The sequence below is a fragment of the Oryzias latipes genome, chromosome 21 (genome assembly GCF_002234675.1).
Source record: "Oryzias latipes chromosome 21, ASM223467v1".
Lineage (NCBI taxonomy): Eukaryota > Metazoa > Chordata > Actinopteri > Beloniformes > Adrianichthyidae > Oryzias > Oryzias latipes.
The window spans coordinates 20059869-20080765 of record NC_019879.2 but is presented as its reverse complement, the minus strand read 5'-3'; the positions used below and the strand labels follow the sequence as shown (position 1 = coordinate 20080765).

At 39.2% G+C, this 20897-nt stretch overlaps 1 protein-coding gene across 1 annotated transcript; it reads left to right on the top strand.

Annotated features, from left to right (window-relative positions):
- Positions 1-11: 11 nt before the first annotated feature.
- c21h3orf70 (chromosome 21 C3orf70 homolog) lies at positions 12-16731 on the top strand. Its single transcript, XM_023950671.1, has 2 exons — positions 12-922; positions 13051-16731. The coding sequence occupies exons 1-2, from the start codon at positions 739-741 to the stop codon at positions 13725-13727; spliced, it is 861 nt and encodes a 286-aa protein (XP_023806439.1). The 5' UTR covers positions 12-738; the 3' UTR covers positions 13728-16731.
- The last annotated feature ends 4166 nt before the right edge of the window (positions 16732-20897 follow it).

The window sequence follows — 20897 nt, the reverse complement described above, 5'->3', positions numbered from 1 at the left end:
GCTTCCACATAAATCAGTGGCTCATTGAAATCTCAACCTCACCTCCAGGATTAGGCAGATGTTGGGGATGCCACCTGGCGGAGGATCGAGACTTCACTCCAGAAGCTGCAGGGAGGATTTTTCTGCACAATGATTCGTTTCTTTGTGCTGTTACTGAACATTACCACACCTACATAAAAACTGAAATTTGATGGAGGATTTCCGTGATTCAGATTCAAAAGCAGTGCGTGAAACGTCGACTTCCAATCCCAATCTTTGCATTATTTGGATTTATAAAAGTAGTTCGGTTTCTGATCCTTAAAGTTGGTGAAAGGGCTGATGAGTGAGAGCCCGAGCTGCGTCTTTGAAGTGCACACAGCAGCTGGCTTTGTTAGTGGGCTCCTCCCGTTCAAGTTCAGCTGCGTGCCGTTTTTGCGCGCGTCACCAGCCAGCCAGCGCGCAGCTAAGTAAGGAGCTTCCCGACGCAAGGGGAGGATGGACGGACGTGTGGATCGCGATCGAGGGAGGCTCTGACTGTGGCTCAGCACACCCATCAATGACGCCTGAACACTTTCAGCAGGATATGCTTGTTTTTGCCTGACCGAGCCTCTCCGGATTTAGACGCCGAGATTCGCCTCGTATCTGTCTCCCCGCTGAAAAACCTTCCTGGGGGTTCGTGGACGGTGAACTCAGCTCAGCTTGTTTTTGCTGTAACTGAATCAACTGAAGTTCGAGGTTTGGGGTCCGGGAAATGTTGGCATGGCCACCTCAGGAGCACATAAGTGTCCGAAGAGCGAGAAGTTGGACGAGGCGCAGGCTTTGGCCAAGAGCTGCGCAGGCAGACCAGACTTCCTGCCTTGTGATGGACTCTCCATCTGCGCGACGCACAGCCACGGGAAGTGCTTCAAGCTGCACTGGTGCTGCCACTTAGGCTGGTGTCACTGTAAGTTTGTGTTTTCATGCTTTAGATGAAATGTGCATAAAAAGTAAACAATGTCAATGTCACATAAAGACAATAACATTGAGATTTGGCAGACAACCTGGTGCAAAACAGACTGCCCAAAGGGGACACGTGGCAGGTCTTACCTTAATGTGGACGCATGAGCCAAAATTGGGTTTACCACTGGTATTTCCATCTTTAGAAACACTCTACATGATTATTTTCATTTTTAAAATCTTTTTTTTCTTCATTTTTTATCAGAAATATCTCCCAAATCATCAAAAACCTTCAGTTTTCCATCCAACAATGTTCTTAAGCAGTTTCAGACCTTTAGAGGGTGGTCACCACCTCTTCTCTGTACAAAAGGTATCTGGAATTTTTCTGCTTCTATGCCTGGAAGCCCTGTGAAATGTCACATAGTGATCCTGTTAATTGGTAAAGTGCCATGGCCTAAACATTTCAAACGGGGGGGGGGGGGGGGGGTTGAATTTATTCTCACAATTTAACTGATCACTAAGGCACAAATGAAAGGTGTTGTGGGCTTAAGCTACTTTTTAGAATAACCATGGTAAGAAATGTCACTCAAACGCACTCTTGGGTCTGTATGACCCTTTTTTTTTTACATCCATATCTTGTGTAGGAAGAAGTATCTGAAGTTGGGGTTAATTGCATGAACTGGAAAATAATTCTTCTTGGCCTCCGATCCTGGAATTAATCGAGATTCTTAACAATTGCTGCTGGAGTCGAACTCTAGTTTAGTTTTGCCAAAAATAAATAAATAAAAAAGAAAGCACAGCCTGTGATATCCTGTTTTATTTGCACCACGGGACTAATAGTCAACATTTGAAAACGCATTAAACTCAGACATGCGCAGGGTTTCACTGAGTGAAGACGGGGAGCTCCAATAGCTGCAGTTCCTCTAAAAAATGTGAGGACAGGTAGTCCCTATAGTGGCATCAAGGAAATTAGACGTTTTTGTCCAATTGTTTTGCATAAACGAAGACTCATATCACCAGAAGTAATAAATAACAACATAATTTTGAGTATTGTGAAGCTTACTTCCTATTTGTTAATAAGATTAGATGTCACTTGATATTCAGGACACTTTTTGGCCACACAGCAACCTCATGTTTTTTGTAATAGTTACTTAAGTGATTTTAGTTACATGATAATTTCAACTACTAGTGCTGGAAATCAGTGTGCTGCAGCTCCACTGGATCATGGACAATTTCCTTGTCACTTCAAGGAGCGTCAGTGACATTTTCAGCACTGAAGGCGCATCCTCTCCATTTGAACCGGTCCTGACCCGACACTTCAATGCAAACGCACAGCCCTAGTGTTTGAACCTGACAGGATGTCCTTCTCTTTTAGTGCTGCCCCACTTTATCCCCATCTCTCCCCAGCTGCCCTGGAAATCCTCTGATCAGTGTAAAACACAATCACCATCTTCTCTGCTGCAGTCACCCTGGGCTTATAGTGTGTGCAGCTGCACACGTTCACATTGTAATCTTCGCCATGTAATCGTTGGATTTAGATGCTCGCATTTATCCAAAGGAGAAGGGACTGATTTTGAAATATCCGATGTGGCAGGAATATTTGGGATTCCTTCCTGGAGTTTATTGCATTTGGGACTCAGTGCAACGCCCTTTCCATCATTTTGTGCACACGTGCAGTGGAACACACGCCACCAAACAGAAACTCAGGCCTTCTGTCTGACTCGGATCATCGTATTCACACATGTAAAGGGCTGCTTGAGAGCAGCTACATCAAAAACAGAGTTTCTGGCTTTATCAGTCTCTGCAGTTCACAGCTTTCCATTGGTGGACAGTCACGCACCATTAGTGAAAAATAACAGAAAACAACAGAGCTGACTGCTGAATCAGGCAGAACCAGAGCACCCACTGAGAGAAGTGTACTAGACCGCCTCCCTGCTTCTGCTCCTCGTCTGTCCAAAAACGCACAATAAGGCTAGAAGCAAATGAGAAAAATGTTGTGGCACTCTTTTTCTCATAATGTTTTAATTTTGAACGTTCCCATGACTGTTGCTTGGAGTACAAAGTTGTTCTGAAGCTGATGATTGTTCTCTGACCACAGGGACATCTGGATAGACTGCCTTTTTAATTACATTTTTAATAGCTTCCTAGGAAAACAAATAAAAAAGGTCACATGGCAATAGCTTAGCCTTTAAATTCTTAAACGCAAATGATTTTCATTATTTTCTAGGTTTAGAAAATAAACCTAGTGATTACCTGTCACTTTGTTTCCTTTCTTCCGTCAGTTTGTTGTTAAAAAACTACACCTTTAAGGCATGTGCGTTGTTTTGTTTGTGTTTTTCATGCTGTGGAGGTTTCTTTGAGATAATGAAGAGAAAATGTCGCATGTAGGTGGAGACCGTGTTCCCAGCTAGTTCCAACATCAGTCCAAGTCTCTCATTACAGCAATTAGCCGTTTTTAGTGTCACAGCCAATCTGTCACATCTGACGAGAGTTGTTGCTCAGTGCATTACTGAAACCACCTGGACTGTAGGGTTTTCTTTTTTATTTCCTCTCAGACTTTTCCCTCAGTCTCATTTGCCACACAGCGGGGAGCTTGCTGCTATCCCTGCAGGGGCAGATAGAGGTTTACTGGATTTAACTCTGCCTTGTACTTATTGATCTGTGGTCCAATTGTAATGTCACTTTAGTGCAGAAGTATAAAGATTTACAAATTATTCGTAGGATCAATGAAATGTCACCACAGGCCTGAGAGGACAATCTAGATTTATCTCCTTTGTTTGCAAACCACAAGTTCTCACGCTGCTTCATTTTGCTGCTTTGCCCTTGAGGGAAGAAAAGGTGCAAAATAAGACGGGTGTGTTATCACGCTCACGATCTCTGTTTGAAATTTTGTCATGTTGCTGCAGCTCAGTGAACCAGAAACGAAGGGGAAAATAAGAGCTTCTATCTTTTGCTTTAATTGTAACTTTATTTTCAGTCTAATTTCTATCGCTCGAATAAGAAGCACTGCCAAAAATGCTTTTGGAAGAAACACACCTTATTATTATATAATATTAAAGAAACTTCTTTTAAAATCCATAATATTTATCCCCTTGACCCTATAGATGCAAATATGTATCAAACCACTTTGGCTCCAAAATGACCTTAAAGTCCCATTCCAATCATCTTTGGATCTATTATAAAAGAGTTCCCAGAGGTCTAACAATGGCCATGTCATTTTTAGCCAAAAAAAAAAAAGCTGTTGTTTTCTAGGACATAGTTTCTGCAGGGTGGCAGTACTTCATCAGAAATTTGCCTCTAAATTGTGGGTGGGACTGTTGATGCATTTCAACCCTTTGTTTTCACTCTGTCCAACCAGCTTGTAGCCTCTCACAAACCAGCCTGACATTACCTGGTGCAAAAAAGACGCTGAGCAATATTGGAGCTATCCAATCGTACAGTTTTGAGCCATATGGCAGCTCAGACGAGGAAAACGAAGACGCACATGAATCTTTTTGTGTACAAGTGAATGCGTTGGGTTGGAGCAGAGCAGAGAGCTTGTGGCCTGCCGATTGTAGTTGGAACATAACTACTTTTTAAATGACATTATTTAGTCTGCTCCAGATTCACCGCAATTTAAATAAAGAAACACTCAGAAAATTCATTTTAATCTTCATCATCTTGATACATGTCCTTCATCATCAAACACACTCTACACAAATTTGTTAAAAACACCAAAAACTCAAATTTTCAATGGAGTCTTTCTTTGATTTAACATCTACATGACAGCAAAATCGTGGGTGAAAATTTTTATTTTACATTGCTGGGAACAAATTCAGGCATCTAAGGGTTGGGCGAACCACAATTGTCCTTTTTCTCAGAGTTATGAGTTTCTGTGGTTTTAGAGAAAAGCCCTGACTTGATCAAATTTGATATTTTTTGTGCCCTGATTTGACCTTTTTGTTGTAAATTGATGTTAAATAAGTAAAGTGAATTGAACTGACTGAACTCAGCTAAGCCAGTAAGGCTTAACATGAAATAAGGATTTAAAATATTTGTATTTTTAAAGGAAGTACTGGTAGTCATAAAATGTTCAAACAAATCACGGCTTTGTCATTTCTATGAACCAGCGCTTTGGTTTCACTCTTTAATCTCTGATGTGGATTCCTGAAAAAGTCTCTGCACAGTTTTACTCACAATTTTCTATGGGCTTATTAATTTTGAGAGCTTAATTTCCCAAGGCCCAACCAAGAGAGAAACAAAAGGCCTTTTAATTAACAAAGCACTTTGCTATTTCATGTAACACATGTGGAAATGTTCAAACTGGATCGTGGATTACCTCTATCAGCTGTTTTCTGGGCTCATTGTGTCATGTGACACGCGTTCTTTAAAGAGCTTTGTGGAGTCACAGTTGGAGCACCCTGAGTGGTCTGAGAAGTACATCTAAAATGTTTAATGAGAGCAGTTATTACCCAACTTTGATGGGAAAATTGTGTCACATACCTTCAATCTTCTTAAGTTAAGCCTAAATTAAAGCTAGACTGAGGGAAAATATGTGGCATTTGCCAAATATAAAGGAGAGTTGGGACAAATGTTTCTATAAAAATAGGCCTTTTCTGAGAATAATTAGTTCAAAAAAAAGAAGAAAAAAAAGAGGGTATGACATCTGATAGAGCTCTTGCTTTGATGACACTTCAGTTGCGTCAGTTGAGAGAGAGATGAAAAAAGATGGCCAAATTCTCATTCCTTCCTAAAGCCTCATTAGTAGCTTTAACAAAATATTTCTTTTGAACTTTACCTAATTTCTGCTCTTGAATCTCAGTATGTTTTTCTCATTCATTAAGACATTCAAATGTGGTGTACTCTAAATAGTCAGATTATGTACCTATGATACATTTACAAGTGTCATCATTATTCTTTTTCTAGCAACTCCACAGTGTGCTTGAAAAACAGAAATGAAAGTGTTGCTGACGAGGAGCTGTGACTGCGTGCTCGGTGCGCTCACTGGAATCCCCAAATGTGTTGTTACCACTAGTGTGCCTTCAGAGACATGGTACCTACCTTCTGCCAGCACAACATGGCTGCTGCCTGCCTTGTATCTATTATAACACATAGAAACCAATTGCATTATTTCAAAGAAAATACAGCCAGGTATCTGGTTAACTCATCTCAAGTCCTCCCTCCCAGCTTAATGTAATCATCAGCTTTTGCTGTTGTTCTACAATATTATCAGTCAATTTAAGATGGTCTGAAAGATTCCCATGTTGGTTTGGCATTGGTTATCTTTCCATTTACAAAAGGATTACATAGATGTCTGAGTCTGTGGTTTGTCTGACATGTTGTGATGATGCTTATTAAAGGTCTTATTTGATCTGATCTTATTTTTATAATACTACAAGTCTTTATAGACTTGATAGAATCCTCATCTGCAGTGCAGGGTTTATTAATCATTCTTTGCACATCATCATATTTTTTTGTTTACCTTGGATTTGATTATTTTTTAATTGTGAGTGAAGGTTCTCACTTATGTGACTTTATATTTGCTGAATTGAATGAGGAATTCGTGTTTATGTCTATTCACATTTTTGCAGAATCTACAGCATGTATTTTGGCTGCAAGACATGGTGCTTCTTTCAGTCTTTCTGTTATTTACTATTTAGTTAACAGTCGTGTTAAAAAAAATACAGGATGGACAGTCTTTTAGTCTTACAGTATCGTTGTTGACAAAGACAAAGATACGTATATTTATGTAGTCTGGTTTAAAAAACACACAAGGACAAGGAGGCAAAATGTAGAGCAAAAAGATCAGTCATACTAGGCAAATGCTTTAAAAAACTCAAAAACTGCTGTCTGCTTGTTTCCACTCTGATTACAGTCGACATACTAGAATTTAAAGTGGCTCTAAATGTGGAAAAGCCACACAGGAAGCAGGAAAGGCGTTTCACGTGATGCAGGCCTCTTAGCTGAAACTCAAAACTTGTGCTGCTTCCCATGCTGCAAGCCTTTTGTTGGACAAATGTAAACACAAAGACCAGCGGACGTGTGAGTGAGCCGTGTCCACTGGCCAGCTGGCTGCAGTGGGTGTTTTAAAGAATGATGGCAATATACTATAAATAACTGACAGATTTGAACAAAAGGTTACATTAAACCGAGGCATTATTTAAAGTCTTTCAATCTGTGTTTAAAATCCTCTTCACCTGACAATCTGAGGGGGCTGGTAGTGGGTTATTCATCGCTAAAGCTTTAAAATGAATCAATATTTTAACAAGACTTGCTTGTGGACTAAATGTTGAGTTTGACAGGGAACCTTCGAGCTTTGCTACGTTCGCAGACAGATGGGCTGCATGTAGAGAGTCATGTTGAAGAGGTTAATGGCTGCATCTGGAATTTTCCAGAGGATATACCTTGTGGAGTTGACTAGAGTGGGCAGCCTGTGGCTCAAAAGATCTTTTAAAAAAAAAAAAGAAGACTAGCACACTCTGAGGATTAAAAGCCTGTCGTCCTATTACCGTATTAACCTATTGAACCCTTGAATAGTACATTTTATAGACATGATCAGGCTTAGTCCGACAACCTTGTTCCAATCCTTGAATCACTGGAGTAATTGCTATATTAGGAGGTCATCCTGTTTCTGTGGATATTTTTTGACAATAGCTGTTCATTATCTCTAAAAGAAAAATGAGTCATCCCCTGTTTGTAGTGGCAAGGATCCACATGGATGGGTAGAGTTTTGAAAAGAGAAGCTGCTATATTTAATACCTTCATACATCCTGTTGTTAATAATCTCCAGCAGTGCCATGTCAGTCCACAGTGAACTGGTTCCTTTTAGTGGGATTTAATTGTTATGTGCTGAAAGGTCTACAGAGAGTGTGACATGTCCACAGTCTGCTGGTACTGGCAACAGAAAACCATAGCTATAATTTTCAAGCTTGAAAACTGATCAAAAAACCTATATTTCGCTTTATTAACACAGATGGTTTTTATTTAGTAAATATGCAATGTTTATGTAGTTGTTATGGAAATTAAAATGAGAAAAATGTGCCAGGGTGTTGTGAATTATTCCAGCTGTTAGCAGGAATCTCAATTTGAAAGAAAAAAGATGCTTATGTAGCAACATCTTTCACTCATTAATAAGAAGGTTTTTGTTAAGAATTGTAAACAAAAGCTGCAATACCTTTTTTTGATGCATCCATGGTTGTCCTAAGGCTACACTCAGCTTCAGCCAAGCTCTTTTATTACATAATAGAGTAATGGACAAAAACATAACATCAAAAAATTTGTAGCATCATCCTTAGATGAAATCCTAAACCAATGTCTTGTTTATCGATTATTATATGTCAAGCAAAGCATCCCCAGTTTAACGGCTGCTTTTTTATGAATACATATGGTTGCTATGGAAATACACACAGACACATGCAAGGTGGTGGTGGTGGTGATGGGGGGGGGGGGGGGGGGGGGGGGTAGATGCAGGGGGGTCCTGCAGAGACCACTCAATATTTGACACTCATGAGGTTTAGCAAATAACCCATCTTTGTCCCAGTTACTTAACTTCCTTTTTTTGTGTTTATGAAGCCCTTATAAAGGGATAAGATCCCCTCAGTTCTCCTAGTTTAAAAGTGCTACCAGCACCAGCTGTTTAGCAAAGACCAGTTTAGAGGTTATGCTGTGACTCAAGTGAGCTTTGTGTCAAGAGTTGGGATGGGATTAATAACCACCACCTTGCTCCTAGGCACTGTGACTGTGACTGCAGCACAAGCATTGACCAAATATGAGAACAGGACTGAGTTACCCCTCCCACCTCGCGTTCCAAACAGGAAGTAGTTGCTGTTTCCAAGAAGCCCATAGACTTCTATTGAGAAATAAACAGCTATCACTCAGTCATTATATTTGTCAGAATAACCATTCATGCTCTGCTACTTTTTTAACATGTTCTTGCTATTTTTATTTTTTTAATTATGTTTCTGCATTGCAAGTTATTCGAGTTAAAGTATGTGGTCTCATGTTGAACGTCTGAAACATTTGAGAAATTTTCCCGAGCGCGCTTTCGTAGGGGTGTGGACTTCCAACAATCACTCCTGTTTGGCGAGAGGGGTTGCCACAGAAATGTTCGACTTGGACCAATCACTCCTTACTCAAGATTTCTCGTATCGCGAATAATTGCTGATTACGTTGAGTTTATTTTGGTTGGAGCCAAAGAAAAGTCGTTTTTTATGGTTGAGATCACACTTGTCCAACTCTGATACACAGTCAATGAGCGCAGCACTCCCTCAGGCCATGAGTAAAATGTTCAGAACTAACAGCACTTTACCCCAAATGAGATCCCCCCTTAAGAGGAGTTAAAAGAAATCAGAAAATGAATGTAGCGTCCTTTTTGCATTCAGTCTGAATTTAAATCACCTGTGGATTTATTTCCACCAGACTGCTGTGAGTGAGAGTAATTGAACACATATGTCGCTCAGGGCCATTAGACCCAATTTTAAGCTTTCAATTTGCATACTCTGTGTTCTTTTTTGAAAGGCCGCCAAAACAAACAGTGTTGGAGCAGCGTCGCCTCCGTATGTGTGCACGCTGATGTCCGTTTGAGCATCTGTCCATCTCTCAGTACTGCTCCTGGTATTTGGAGCTTCACATGGATGAATCCAATTAGATATAACACACTGGAAATTAAATGTCAACACACTGGCGTTTTACAGCTTTGACTTTCATTATTTGGGGCTCTCTTGTCTGACGAAGCTCGTCTTATTCTGAGCATGGACCTAACATCTGAGTCATTTAACAGAGAGCGCCGCTTCCCTCCTTTGTGTGCAGTGACAAAAGTGCCAGTGTTTTATGTCATCATTATTTACGGAGTAAAAAGCTTTGGCTGCGGTTTGTTTTCATCATCTTGTGTGAGTGGCTGAGGTAGTCGAATGTTGTTTCATAAAAAGATGAATGAAGTCCAATCAACCACCATGTTGCTGAAACCAGGTTGAAGTTTTTGGTGTAAAAATATAATAAAAAAGGAAAAGGTTTTGATTGAATGGATCCCCCAGCCAGTGAAACAAAAGGACAGATAGTGAGAGGAAGTGATGCATAAACCAGTCATCTTCTTCCCTTTCTCTCCCTTCCCCGGGAGCTGGATAAACACATCAGGGCTGCACTATTCAAGTAGCACAGTTCAGAGGTGGAGGCAGTGGGATGTAAGCACCGAGCAACATTTTGGATTAGGCAGTTTGCTCCATCACCTCCAAGTGCGTGAGTCACCAAAGTGGGAGGCAACACTTACAAGGAGGGTGTTAGAAAAATCATAAATGCATGTGACCACACTCCAGTATGACCTCATGTTTTACTTCACGCTATTCCGCGTGGGTAACCCCGTAAATCCGCTTACAGTGATTTTAAAGATGTAACATTTGCTTGTTTAACTTCATCCAACTAGTTATATTAGCATCCTCACTGACTGACTGTTGCCTGCTGTGGATCATTTCCGAACATATTTTCTTTTGTTTGCCCTCAGGAACATAAAGTGTTTTGTGATCTCAAAATTACTAATGACCCCAATAAAGAGCGTTTTATGAAAGACAGTGATTCAAAAATCTGTCCTTGGCTACGAGTAAGAGCGGGCTTTTATTATTCATGTTTGTAGAACATTTGTGTGGCTCTTACAGCGACCTGGAAGGTCTGATTTTATGTATTTGGACAAAAGATTTCCTAGGAGGCAAATATTTTGAGCTTTACGGCTGCGATTCAACATAAATTTAGATTGGGTTGGGTTTTTGCATCAGGTTTGGCATATATCTGGTTTACATAACTAAAACCTCACAATTGATGCTTGCTGCTGCAAGGATGGAGATGGATCTTAAGGTAGTTAATTATTCACATATGCGTTTGATGTGTTTTTTGGAGTGCCGCACATATTAGCAAACAAGTACTTTACTGAATTATTCAGGTTGGATTGAGGGATGTTAACATTCAAAGAGAGACGTTTTCAAAGACCAACTGATGAAAATCCTGTGTTTGGTGTTTTTAACATTGTTCTTGTGACCTTTTTCTCATGATGAAGAAAATATAAAATAAGTTTATATATATATATATATATATATATATATATATATATATATATATATATATATATATATATATATATATATATATATATATATATATATATATATATATAAAATTTTGGGCTAAAAACAGCATATTAATAAGTAAAGGACCACTGGGAACACAACAGAAATGATCAAGAGATCATCGGTGTGGGACTTTAACTCTGATTAATGCAGTACTTTTTTTATCAAGTTGAAGAGTTGTGCAGAGTCTGTTCTCCATCTGGTCAAGGGCACTTTGTCAAAGGCTGGAGATCCAACCAAGTATGTCTTTGATGTGCCAGTTAAAATGGAAATATTTTATAAAATTCATTTTGAGTCTTCTTATTGCAATCCAGCAGTGGCTAGATAGCATTTGTGCAAAATATAACCCAGTTCTAGTATGCTTTTTTTTTTATCATTGTCTTGTTAGAGGGTATCATTTTATCCCACCTTTACCTTTATTTTTAAAATTATGCAGAATATTTTCAGCAATTAAAGTATTTATTATACACAAATGCCCTTAGCGTTAAAGCCACTGGAACATGTTATAAGCACATCCTTCTTCATTTGCATGAACAAAATAAGATGGAGAATAATGTGGTTATGTCCCTGATCTAGGGAAAATGAGAAAAATGGTAATATAAAAGAATTAGAAGACTGTGAGGGTTAAAACTGGCAGCACAGTCTTTTATTAGGGTGACTGATATATCAAATCGCAAAACAAAGTTCAAACTAATAAACACAAATGACTGGGACAAAACAAAGTGTGTAATGTCAGAATTAATTAATATATATTCTCAGACTTTTCAAAAGTAAAATAACCAGAATACAATCTGAAAAAACAACACAACTACTCAAATAGTAAAGTATTAAATGGCTGCTAACCATAGAAATAACACAAACGTATTCTGCAGTTTTTAATTGGGCCCAAGTTAATCATGTTTCTGTTGTTGTATGCTGTGTTTTCCAGAGTCCAAACAGATAAAAGTTTTTTAATATTTTGCTTTCCATCTGAAAAAAGTTGCTTTATTTTATTATTAATGTTATACAGGTCCCACTGAGCAGTCCTTTTGTGCTGTTTCTCTGACAACTATCATCACTTGCAGTGCGTGAGTCACAATTGCTTCTTTGCTCCTCTGACAAACCCTCTCTAGTACTTATGCCCTTTTTCTCACAATGAAGAATATCTATAAAGAAAATTCAGATTAAAATTGCATTTCTGAGTATTTCTTTATTCAGATCATTGTGAATCAGGAGCAGATGAAAAAATGCCACTGGAAAAAGCTTGAACCTGTTACGTGAAATCTATAGTCGGCGAGCCACGAGCTCCCTGCTCCGCTCCAATTCTGATGCATCCACTTGCAGACAAATACTTCCATGTACATCTTTATTTTCTTCATCTGAGCTGGTATCTGGCTCAAAACTGTACGGCAGGATAGCGCCAATATTGCTCACCATTTTGGGGTTGCTGGGGTTGTAAGACGCTGTAAGCTAGTGGGAGAGAGTGTAAAAAGTATGTCCTATTAACAACAGTTTTTATTTTTTTATTTTAGCTGAAAATGGCATAATCACATTTGATAGATCACTGGGAACGCTTATACAATAGATCAAAAGACCATCTGAGTGGGACTTTAATGAACATTATCCTGAAAGTTTATTGATGCTATATTTTCTTTTGCCCCAATGAAACTGAGTTCAGTATTCTGCTGGTACTTTCTTTCTTTTAAAAAATTGTACACTTTCTTCTTTTATAGGCTTTTCTCTTTTAACTGAAAAATTTGAAAGATGCCTGCTGATGCTGTCAATGTTGACATAGTAGCAACGATATGTACTTTATTATTCGACCGCTTGTCGAGCCTGCATACCACAACTTTCTTTGCTCATTTAAACAAACAAAAATGTATTTTGGGCTTTTAAATGTTAAAGCTATTCTTTCTGGTTGTTTATCTGTTTGTTTGCATGTTTGTATAAATATTCAAATGGTTAAGATTCTTAACACAGAGATTTCTGCAGTAACATGAAGGATTTATAATATGATATGTTGTCTTTTACTGAGTCATTTTATTTTCGTTGTCCCCACTTTTAGGCAAATACGTCTATCAACCCATGACCAATGTGTGCCAGCTGCCCAGCACTGCTGTGCCGCCTGTTGGATCAGAGTATGGCGGCACCATCGACCTGTCCGCCTCTTTGGCTGAGCGCTTTCTGAAGTTGGCCCCCAGCTTCAAGTCTCCGCCTCACCTGGAATCGCCAAAGTATTGCATCATCGCAGACCTTTTTGTGGATGACTACGTTGTCAAACGGATCAATGGAAAGATGTGCTATGTGCAGCGCCCCCCGCCTCCCTTACCAGAGCCGCCTCACCCTCCTACACCTCCCCCTGCTGCTATAGCTTCACCTCCAATTCCCCAGAAAACCAATCAGCCTCAGCAACCTGTCAAGCTTACAGCCCAGCACATGCCTGCACCTGAGCAGGCAATTCAACAGGTGTGCAGAGAACACAAACACCCCTCCCCTGTCGACAAGATAAAGGGCCCCAAAATGGACCACTGCTCTTCACCATCCAGCTCCGAGGACTCTGGCATCAACGCGTTGGGTCTGCACTACCTGGAGTCCTGTGAGGACGAAACCGATGAGGACGACGATTTGAGCTCAGATGGAAACTCAAGCCCCAGCAGTCTGTGGGACCAAGACGACTGTTCCCTCCTGTCTCCCTCCAAGTCTATGATAGAGATCATCGAGAAGATCGAAACAACTGTGTAACTCCAGTGGTCCTGACATGGACACCCTCTGTGAAGAAGATCAGCAAAGAAAAATCTTACTCTTGGTTTTGAACCCCCCCCCCCCCCCCCCCCCCCCCCCCTCCAGTAGCTTTTTAACAGCTTTGCAAAGTTGTTTTGCATCAAATTTGCTTTCCTGCAGGGGACCGAGGACTTTACACCCACAACCTTACACAGCCTCTCCTCTGCTCTGCTCCCCTGCATGGAAATCATTTCTGGAACTTTTCAGCTCAAATGAGGAAGCACAGAACCATGAAGTACATGCACATTGGACCAAAAAAAAAACACACTCCTAAATGTGGTTTTATGATGAAAATGGTAAAAAAACAAAACAAAAAACCAGTCCTAATGAATTTAGACTAGGTGCACGGCAGATGGTAGTAAATGAGAATCTTTTTTGTAATTATATTCTTTTTACTGGAGCCAAGCTGTTTACAAGTAGAGATGGTTGTTTTCATTAGGATAAAAGAAGAATTAGGTAATTCTTGGTGTCCTTTAGTTGTCAGTCTCCCAGACGTTAGTCTACTTCAGGATTCAAGTGCAGATGAGCACACCAACCCTTGTTCTCCAGTTAGTGGCTCCACCCACACATATTAGTAATTTTGACACTTCACGTAATGACTACATGGCCAGCTACCTCTCATGGGCCTGAAGCACATCGGCCCTTTAATCCACTCCCCCCCTAGTGAATGGGCTCAGAGCTGCAGCGGCTTTTTTCACTTTGACACAAAGGATTCTCGGACGGTGGTTTGTCTGCACTTTACTGACACCATCACAGACGGCAGGTTGGTCACTAATCGACAATCAATGCCTACAAGGAAGCACATTCCTGCACTGGACCTTCCAGCCAGGACCATGACTACTTCCAAATCCATTTATCAGGCATTAGCATGTTCTTCTGGTCAATTTTTGTAGTCAGGTCCAACTGGGCTGCAGTTCTGTTTAGGGCTAAATGAGGCATCAAGCCAAGCACGACTTGCACTGACCTCTATTAGGAGCTGAGATGATGGAAACTATGTGGGAGTGTGAGCGGCGCAGCACGGTGACAAAAGCAGGAGATGAGTTGTCACAGTAGAGATTAGTGATGTACACATTGTAGAAGAAGTATACCAGATTTATTGATATAATGCTATATTATAACACACTTAAATTCTTATTTACTTCTGTGGCTCTTGAGTGTGACATGTCCATTTGAGCCAATATAAAGGCTGGAAATGTCACACTCATTTTGTGCTATTGGGGAGAGAAGTAAATCACTTTTTGCACCTTTTTAAGGGAGATTATAGTATGAATTGGGATGCTAAAACATGTGTTGTGATATTGTGACTGACATAAATTACCAAAACAGAAAGATGACCCCTTATTAATCAGTAAAATTTAGATGGAATGGGTAATTTCTTTTTTGTTGCGATTTATTTTCCTGAGATTTTAGCAGCAAATATGACCAAAATTCCACTAATTTCATGTAGTCTTGATGCACTAACTGTCTAAATAAGTCATTTTGCATGACTGTATTTATAGCCTCAAATTTATAATTCCATGTACCCCATTTTGTGAACAAGTGTTCAAAAAGCACACAATTCCTGACAAATCAGTTATTCAATTTTTTTTAAACAAAAAAAACAAAACAAAATGTTGCACTCAAAAGCCCCTCTTAAAATGTGTCATGTTCTTAATATTGTCATATTATTTTCATATGAATAAATCTGAGCAAAACTGTTGTTTTCATTTTATTTTTTCAACTAGCTCAGGCTTTTTTAAAATTTATTTTACAAGTCATGAGCCTCTTTCACTCAACACACGGATGACTAATACTTTCCAGAGGCAAACTAATTTAGGTGATCCAGTTAAAGTGAGTCACTGATTTAGATTTGAAAATCTAGTAAAAATGTTTTGCACCTCACAGTTGCTTCTGTACAAATCTGGGCTGCCCTTGCGCTGCACTTGCACAGACATCATAGTTTAAAGAGGAAGCTAATTCAGACTTGACAGCTAAAGTGTGACCTGGGCAAGAGTTTTATTCAAGAAGAAATCCATCTCCAGCCAGCAAAACTAGTGAATTTCTGCACACTTCCATGACTGCTTTTTCCACATTTTGTCAAGAAGCTGCAGATGCCTTTTTCACCTTGACGGCAAACTGAGATTGATTTACCCATTCCTTTTCCACTTGCATTGCATGTATTGATTCTTCTGCTTGTACAGAGAGAATTCTGAAACATGGATGAAATGTTAAACCGGTTTGTATAAATGTACATTTTACTATCCTGTTCTGCAAAGAAGAAGAAAAGTAGGGTTCTCCAAATGCTGAAAGAGAAGTGAAAGAGGAGGAAACAGTGTAAGGGTGCAGAGAGAGGAAAGGAAGTTAAATTACAATGATGATGATGATGTAACAACGTGTAATGTCTCGCCAGGCACTAGGTGGTAAAGATTTGCAAATTTTATTTATTTTTTTGCTTCCAAAACTTCAGGTACACTTCATGAAGCTTCTGCCCACACTGCTTATCCCTCCCAGCAAAGTCACTCAGTTGGCAGACACCTTGAGCTACACAAACACACATACAGACACACAAATGCAAAAAAAAGCCCTTGTTCAAGGACTGCTTTGCAGGCAGGACTGGCACAGCTTGAGTTGCACAAGATACAGAAAGATGTCACTTTCACTTTGCTTCAATTTGACGTGTGTTATAAAAAAGGCGGGCTTCCTCGGAAAGTCACCTCTAAATTTTTTACAGCTGGCTTTACTCTGCAGGGAACAAGGCAAAGCAGACCTCAAATCCTGAGTGGAGGCTTTAAAAAAATAAATAAAAATGTGGAGCAAAATCGCCCACAGAATTAGAGTCAGATGAAACATTGATAGCTTTAAGATCACTTATTTTCCTCAAAGGATCATTCTATCTCGCTATCTGTAACTGTAAACTTTACATGTCCAGATACCTGAAAAATGTCAAGAATGGACTCTAACAACATTTAAAGAAAATTTAACAAATCATTTGTATTTTCCTTAACTTGAAGTCTTCTGACCTTTTCTTTTTTCTCAGTGGCATTGGTTGCATTAAATAATATATATATTTTTAAAAGAGATTGATATTAGTGATCCGGGGCCACAACTCTATAAAAACATTTTGACATGTAAAAAAAAATCAAGGAAAAAAAGAGTTCCTGTGTTCCGCATCTGAAATTTTCAGGGAAATCAATCAACAAAAAGAATTACTTCAAAATAGACTTTTGCCATTTTTTACCATAATTTAAGAATCTTTTAAGACTTTTTGGATTTTAAACAAGGCTTACGAACATATTTTTGCAGTGCTATACTGAGCCTAATATCTAATGTTAAAAACTGCAGCAAGTTAGAAAAGATCACATGTAATAGTATCCAGCCCAGTAAGTGATACGTCTTTAGTTCAGTGTTGAATATTTTAGCACTTATTAGAGATTTGAAGTATTAAAATAAAATTGAGGTGCCCTGCAATATCTAGAAGTTTCGGATTTCACCCAATTTCAAATGTGACAGTTTGTCACTGAATTTGTTTTATCTCCGCAGTGAAATCCAACAGTACATTTCCGTCATCCAGGCTTCTTCAGACTGCCTTCCAGAGCTAAACCAACATATTTTGTCACTGTTATTGGCCTACTATAGCAGGCAGCAAGCAGGTACCAGAGGCGCTGATAAACAGCCAGACACAGCTTTTCCTGGGCCTGCTCGGCATGTGATGGGTTTCTGATAAGCTCTATAAACAGCAGGCTGTCACCTGGAGTGCAGTTCTGCTCTCCCTGCCTGTAAAATATTCATTACTTTTTTTTTGTCAGTGTCTGCCCTCTCCTTTGAAATGGATTTTTCACACTTTTTTTTTCCTTTAGACACAGAGACTGACTTTTTCCGTGCAAACTGTAGGCAGCAGCACTAGACTTTAGTGTTCCTTTTTAATGTTCTTTTTTCTCTCTCACAGAAAGTTACTAAGTGATTCACGTTTTCACCACTCCTGCTGGACAGCCGGTGGGAGTTACTTGTTTGTGATGGCAGAATGACTCAGTTGTGAAGCCTAAATGGGGTTTTTGTTGCTGCGAGCAGGTCTTGCCTATCTCCCTTGAAAAGAGAAGCCATTTTGCAAAGGCAATTTGCGAAACCTCTCCAAGTGGACAGCATGAGAAATTCTGCACTAATAAGGCTCTCCAGCGTGGTCATTAATGGAACAATGGTGTTCCTGGTGCACTGAAGCAATATGAGTCTGAATCTATCTTAATCGCATCAAAGAACTGGAGGATGTCAAGGAAGCCCACACTTGAAAGCACGTCACAGTGAGTAGTTTCTGTGAGTCTTTTCAGTAGCTTTATTATTATATATATATATATTTTAATATTCCTACATCTTTAAAAAGGACAAGTGGGGCATTGCTGTTATCAGAAGCAGGCAGATGTATGTACTTTGTAAAATTGCGTGAAAACTGGATTAAGGTAATTTGGGGGCAGAAGATTCATGGTTGACTAGGAGTAATAAATATGATCTTTTTACAGTTCCACCTTAAATGTGAGAGGTTGTAAAGAATTTTTACATTCATTTCAGCAACCAAAAATATGAACCAATTCCAAAAAATCTCAATTTGAAGTTCTCTAGGATTTCATCAAATTGCCTGACTGAGGAAGGATCGCAATCAGCTCTGCTCACACAATTTACAGAGCTGTTTTAAGTCATTAGCATCAAGGCACACAGCTTCATGATGATAAACAAAGATGAAATGAAAAAAAGATGTTAATGTAAGTCTGCAACCTCAAAAAACCCTCTAATTTCTCTGTGCCTCCTGTAGTTGATGGATAATTACAATCTGAGTATGTAATCACATGACTGGTACAGCTGCAATCCTCTTCAGAAGCATTTTGGACCAATGCTTCTGAAAGCTATCACTGAATATCTCCCTTGCTCCTTTTTTGTTGAATATATTTATTAAAGCATACCTAAAATAGTGAAACATAAGTAGGCCAGAGCTGGACCCCAACAGCTTCGGGCAGATATGTCTGGTAAGAATATTTATAGAGAGCTTTCTAACTCCAAAAACCCTGTCAACCATAAAAGAAGAAGAAGAGGGAGCCTTAATGGCACCTCAGGAGCTTTGAGGATCCATTTGTGCAAAGATCTTGAAGGAAAATGTGTTCCTCAAAGACACATAATAGTGCTGAATCTGTAGAATCAACAATACAACTTGTGTGGGCTATTCTCCCATTTTAAAACATCTGAAATGCCTTTTCTTTCTGCTCTGTATCTTCTGATAGTCCACCCAAATCAGCTTTTATTGTTGGAAGCAGGAATCAGTGGAGGCTCACTCCCCTTTGCAGAAGACAAGTCAACCGCCAGGTCTTATAAAAAAACCTGGTTGTTACACTTCTTATGTCTAAGTGTACAGATTTTCTTAAGTTGCAGATGTCCAGGACTGCTATTGAGCTTTTTTGCTATTTGATTCCGGATAGCTAGGATGCAGCACGCCCACTGAAACCATTGAATTTTTATCTGAATAGAAAATAGTACACCTACACTACGGAGTGAGTGTGTGGCAAAAAAAAAAAGAAGGCTGCCCTGTTTCTGGCCTTGAATGCTCCTTTTTTGTAACAACTTTAATAAAAAATAATACGTTTCATCTGAATGTACCATCAGGAAAAATAAATGCTCATGCTGGATTTGCCTTAATTTGCTTCAAGTATCACTTTATTAAAACATTTGGTCTCAAAGTTAGATTTAAGCAACATTGGATGACAATAATGACATTGTATTGCATTGTATTGTATTGCAATAAAAGCAAGTAGAATTAATTAATTTAGCTTCAATAACTACGGTACTGATTGTTCAAAAAGTTAATAATTATTGAAAGGTCCTGACTTTAAACCGGTTTTGTGCACTATAGTCCCCATGTATGTGAATACAACTATTTAAACAACAAAGAAAAATTTAGATTTACTCAAAAGGAACACAAAAAACGGCTTAGGCAAAAAAAAAAAGTAGCAGTTGCACTGTGTGTCTGCCAAACTATCCAGATGACATTAGCAGTGTGTAGCTTAACTATCCTGCTGGATCCGATGAAGACCGGCGGGGGTGCTGCACCATGGCACCTCCAAAGAGCTTCTCAACAAGGCGTGTCACAGCCCAGCTCTCCGATCCCACACCGTACTCTTCATCTCCACCAACATCATTAGCATGTAAATGACAGTGCAGTCCTGGCTGCTGCAAACCTACAGCTTCTCTGTGCTTTAATGTGATTTTCTGCATTGTTGTGGGATTATGGAGTGGGAGGCTGGGTGCAGGTCACTGAGAGGTGGGGCTAGCTAGAGCCCTCAATGAGTGGCAAGGGTTACATCTTGCAGAGCACTTTCATGGATAAAAGGGGAAAAGGAGCGGTTCCTTCAAACCTTTTCCCCACATAAAGTGCATGACTGAAGGAAGTTAAGAGGTACCTCTAAAGCCAAGTGGAGATAATTCAAAATTTATAGACTCTATTGGTGGAGGAAAACGAGAAAATAATTTTAGAAAGTTATTGAAAATCTTTGCACGAGTTCCAGTAGTTGGGAATGGGACAACAAATTGTTTTAGACTAATAATTTCCATTTTCACACATGGAAATCTACATTTTATGCAACCTCCAAAATGAAACAAAATAATATTATATTAAACTGAAAAAACATCGTTATTAAAATCACACATTTTCTGTATGACGTTTATTTTTTTAAAGTTGTTGAAGAAGTGTAGGAAGCAATACAATGCCTAAGTCCTTAAGATTAACAACTATAATGAGCTGCAGAGTTCTTTTAAGTTTGCTACTTTTTGAAATGTGAAGGTCAGATTTATGTGTAAAGCACATTTATAACAGTCCATGCCTGAAGTACAGTGCACTCTTAACATATATTTATTAAAGTTCCCCTCCGATCATCTTTTGATCTATTGTAAAAGGATTCTCAGTAGTCTTTTAATTATAATCATTCATTATTTAGCCTAAATTAAAATAACTGTCATTTTCTATGACATAGTTTTTTTGCAGAGCATCAGTATATCATTTGAAATTTGTCTCTGAGTTGTGGGTTAGATTGTTAGCCATAAGTAAGCCTGCTTTCATTTCCCATCATGAATTTTTTTACACTCTCTCCTGCTAGCTTACAGCCTCCTACAACCTCA

Bases quoted from the DNA above. Each gene is read 5' to 3' on its own strand.
- c21h3orf70 (XM_023950671.1), top strand. From the start codon at position 739: ATGGCCACCTCAGGAGCACATAAGTGTCCGAAGAGCGAGAAGTTGGAC. The intron at 923-13,050 runs GTAAGTTTGTGT...CCCCACTTTTAG, and splicing joins CCACTTAGGCTGGTGTCACT to GCAAATACGTCTATCAACCC.